This window comes from Sceloporus undulatus, chromosome 1 (assembly GCF_019175285.1).
Source record: "Sceloporus undulatus isolate JIND9_A2432 ecotype Alabama chromosome 1, SceUnd_v1.1, whole genome shotgun sequence".
Taxonomy (NCBI): Eukaryota; Metazoa; Chordata; class Lepidosauria; order Squamata; family Phrynosomatidae; genus Sceloporus; species Sceloporus undulatus.
In genome coordinates this window covers 308,432,227-308,435,918 of record NC_056522.1, presented here as the reverse complement: position 1 = coordinate 308,435,918, position 3,692 = coordinate 308,432,227, and the positions used below count along the sequence as shown (strand labels likewise).

General features: G+C 39.0%; 2 protein-coding genes across 2 annotated transcripts in view; both read left to right on the top strand.

Annotated features, from left to right (window-relative positions):
• The window catches only part of AMBRA1 (autophagy and beclin 1 regulator 1), a 346,870-nt gene that overhangs the window by 275,086 nt on the left and 68,092 nt on the right, over positions 1–3,692 (top strand).
• LOC121919935 (MAP kinase-activating death domain protein-like) lies at positions 1,981–3,197 on the top strand. The gene is made up of 3 exons (XM_042446970.1): positions 1,981–2,126; positions 2,577–2,697; positions 2,916–3,197. Exons 1-3 carry the CDS (start codon positions 2,108–2,110, stop codon positions 3,052–3,054), a joined length of 279 nt encoding a protein of 92 aa, XP_042302904.1. The 5' UTR covers positions 1,981–2,107; the 3' UTR covers positions 3,055–3,197.

Here is a 3,692-nt window from a genome sequence, read left to right as displayed (position 1 = left end):
GGCAGGGGTCTGGAGGGGGCCCCTGGGGGTCTCCCTCCCCCCTGCCATGCTTGAATCGGGTGATCCAAGCATGGCTGCGGTCTGTTTTGTTTTGTGCGTCCGAGGGTGTGTGTGTGTGTCTGACTGACTGAGGAGGGGGAGTTGTTCCTCGCCGTCTCCCTCACTTGCTCAGCTCCCAGCCCCCCCTCTTCAGACACGTACACACACACACACACACCCTCAACACACTCCTCTTGCCTTGATGATTGACTACTACTAGTGGGTATAACAATTGTGCAAAACAACCAAAAACAAAGCAGTTACATTGAGGTAAGGAAAAGATCCCCATAGTAGTGGGAACAAGGGACTTTTTGGAATCTATTTCCAAAACGGAACAAGGAATCAATTTAAACTGCAAGTGGGAATGAGGCCCTAGAAAGCTTATGCTGCCAACTTTTTTCGTTCAGTTAATCTCAAAGGTGCTGCAAGATCTCTCTACATACTGATTCTACAGACAAAGATGGCTATATCTTTTAATTCTTTTATGTACCTCTTAATCAATTTTTTCTACATTTACTCCTTCACATATAGTTACAAGGTTAAACAGTTTTTTCATACATCAAAACTCAAAAGCTGCTTGTATTGTCATCCCTCCCTTCTTTTTAAGGAATTGAATAAATGGATCCCAATCTTTCAGAAATTTGTCTGGTGATTTTTGTCTGATCGTAATGGATAATTTTTCCATTTCTGCCACTCTCTAATGTTTTTAACATCCATTCTCCTTTGAATGGTATTTATGTACCTCTGCAGCTCCCCTTCTCTCTGAAGCCTTGAAGCGAAGTCTGCCTAGCACTTCCTTCACAAAGGGCAACTGGTGGGGTGACCCAATGTAATGGGAAGAGGAAGTGGGAATCAGGGAGGGCGAGCTTCAGCAAATGGGGAGACCCGAGATGCTGATTGGAGAGAATGCAGGGGGGAGAGTTTGTTTGAATGTATATTTTTCAGTGTGAGATACGTGTTTTGTTTTGTGGCAGGGTGGGGGAGGTAAAGAGACTGTGATTTTTTTGTTTTGTGGTTTCAAAGTTGGGATGATAGACTTCCTTTGAGTAGGAGTTTAGGAAGATGCCGAATGAGCAGGCAGGAGACAGAGAGTCAATGGTCTATGGTTTCAGATACATTCTGAGCTCAAATTCAATATCTACCTCATTCAGATTCTTGGGAAAGCCATTTGTCTTTTAGCCTCGGCAGTTTGTCCTGTGAAATCAGTGATCTTTGATTGGCTATATCCACCATAGCAGCTATTTAGGACCATCTTTCCTAGTAGCCATTTTGTGCTGTGACCTGTTTCCTCAGAATTCTTAATTTGATCCCTCAGTCCAGTTCTAAATTGCCCACTAGACTGGAGTTTCATTATATAGCATAATCACTTGCTTGCAGATTTCAGAACTCTGTTACTCTGTATGTTAAAAATAGCCTCACAGGGGAGTGCAAGAGTTGTTTAATGGGGCATGAGACTTAGAGGCCCTGATCCCCCCCCTTCCCAAATCTCTTTTGTGCTGGAGGAGAAGAGAAAGGCAAGGAAGGCACTTGGATCCTCTGCTGGAGGGAGAAGGAGAGCTATTTCCTTATAAAATGTGAAAATTTGAATATACATGAATTTGTGAATGAAAACATGAACATTAAACAAACAAATATTTTTATTCATATATTATGTCAAGTGTGTGTGCAACATCCACATGTAGATGTAAAGAGGATCACCATGGTAAAAAATTTGAGAACCACTGACTATACCTGTTTATCTAACTCTAACCAAGCAAGTTTGTAAAAGACTGAGCTTTCCTATAACTTCCAGTAATTTATGGGTTTAATACTTAAGAATATGCTATGAAATATTGAGTATGATAATGGTGAACATTATCTTCGTGTGTTTGGATTGTTATGGGCAGTCTTTTGACTGTACCTTGAAATAAGTTGCTCACTGCAGGTTTTCTTCTGAAGTCTTATTAATCTAGAGAAGTTGTTCAGTCTTACCATTTTTTCTTTCTTCTTTGCTGCCATGTTGCTGCTTGCTTGAAACTAAAAAGGGAGGGATAAAGGATCTGTCTGGGACCAGTTAGAAGATGCTGCCATGGAAACCTTCTCTATGAGTAATAATTTCTTCTTTCTGCTTTTCTGTGTGTATCAAAAATTATTTCGTGTGTATTTCTGTGCACTCAGACCTGTCCTGCTCTTGTTCCTAAGTTCTGCATCATTTTCATTTGGAGGCTATTCATAGGTGAAGTCACCCAGAATGAAAAGAAGTTGGTGTGCTGCCATAGGAAAACTGTTAGATGGGACAAAAAGTGCTGGTGACACATGCAGTATTTTAAGATAGGGAAATACCTTGTATCTCCTGATTTGTTTCTATCTTACTAATCTTTTATTAAAACTGATTTTTTTTTTTTTTTGCAGTGGATTTATTTTATTTTTTATATGTGTTTAGTCAAACATCTTGTGTTTTCAGTTCAGTGTGAAAAACCTCTTGTGTTTTCACTTCATTGTGCTTTGTCTTCCAAAATTTTTCTGAGCTTTGAATTAATATACTTAATGGTATCTAGGTAAAGAACGCTCAACACTGTGGGACCAGATGCAGTTCTGGGAAGATGCTTTTCTGGATGCTGTGATGTTAGAGAGAGAAGGAATGGGAATGGACCAAGGGCCTCAAGAAATGATTGACAGGTGCAGTACAGAGTTTTACACGCTTTATCTGTAAAATGAAACCTTTTTAAAAATTAGACATAAGCTAAGTTTATATTTGGAGCATCTAGTGCTACATCAATGGAAGGATTTATTGCATAGGAGAAACATAATAGATAAAGCTTTTTGTCCCCTTTCTTGGCAGTGAGTGAATGAAAATTCACTGTTGGCTCCGTTTTATGTATGTTTTCTCCCCATAGGTATTATTCTCTGGGGGAACATGACCGAAAGCGTTTAGAAGATGATGAAGACCGCTTATTGGCTACACTGCTTCACAATATGATAGCATATATGCTTATGATGAAGGTGCCATTTTCTATATATTTTAGAGTAATTTAGCACATTTTCATGAGAGTTCGGATGCTTCCATAAGGGTATTGTGTATACTCATGTTTTAAAGACATGTTTCATGTTTGTATTGCTCTTAAACAAAAAAGTTTTAAAAAATCACCACTGACACAAATATAATAATAATAATAAATTTTATTTGTATTTCCCGCCTCATCCTGCAGATCGAGGTGGGATTACAGCAAAGAATAAAACCACAATACAATACAAAATACAATATTATCTAAAAATACAGTCAGTAAAACAACAGCAGTATTACTACCAATCACTAAAAAGGCCAAATCGTTGCCAATTTTCCGTTCTATCACATCAGAGTGGGAATGTTCCATAAAAGCAGCTATAAAAGGTCAGGTGGATAGGCCCACTGGAATGTCAAGGAAAAAGCAACATGGGATATACAGTAAATGAAATAAAACATGTATGTGAGAGTCAGGGTGACTCAGCAGAAGCCAATTGGGAACCACACAGGTGTAAATGGTAATGGAATTAACAAGTCCTAACTGCCAAGGACAGAAATGTAAAGTGGATAATTGGACACACCTGACAATTGTTAAGTGGTCAAGGCTGAGATGATGAAATCACTAATTGTAGGATGAACCAAGAGAACCAATGAGAATGGTGTACACGCC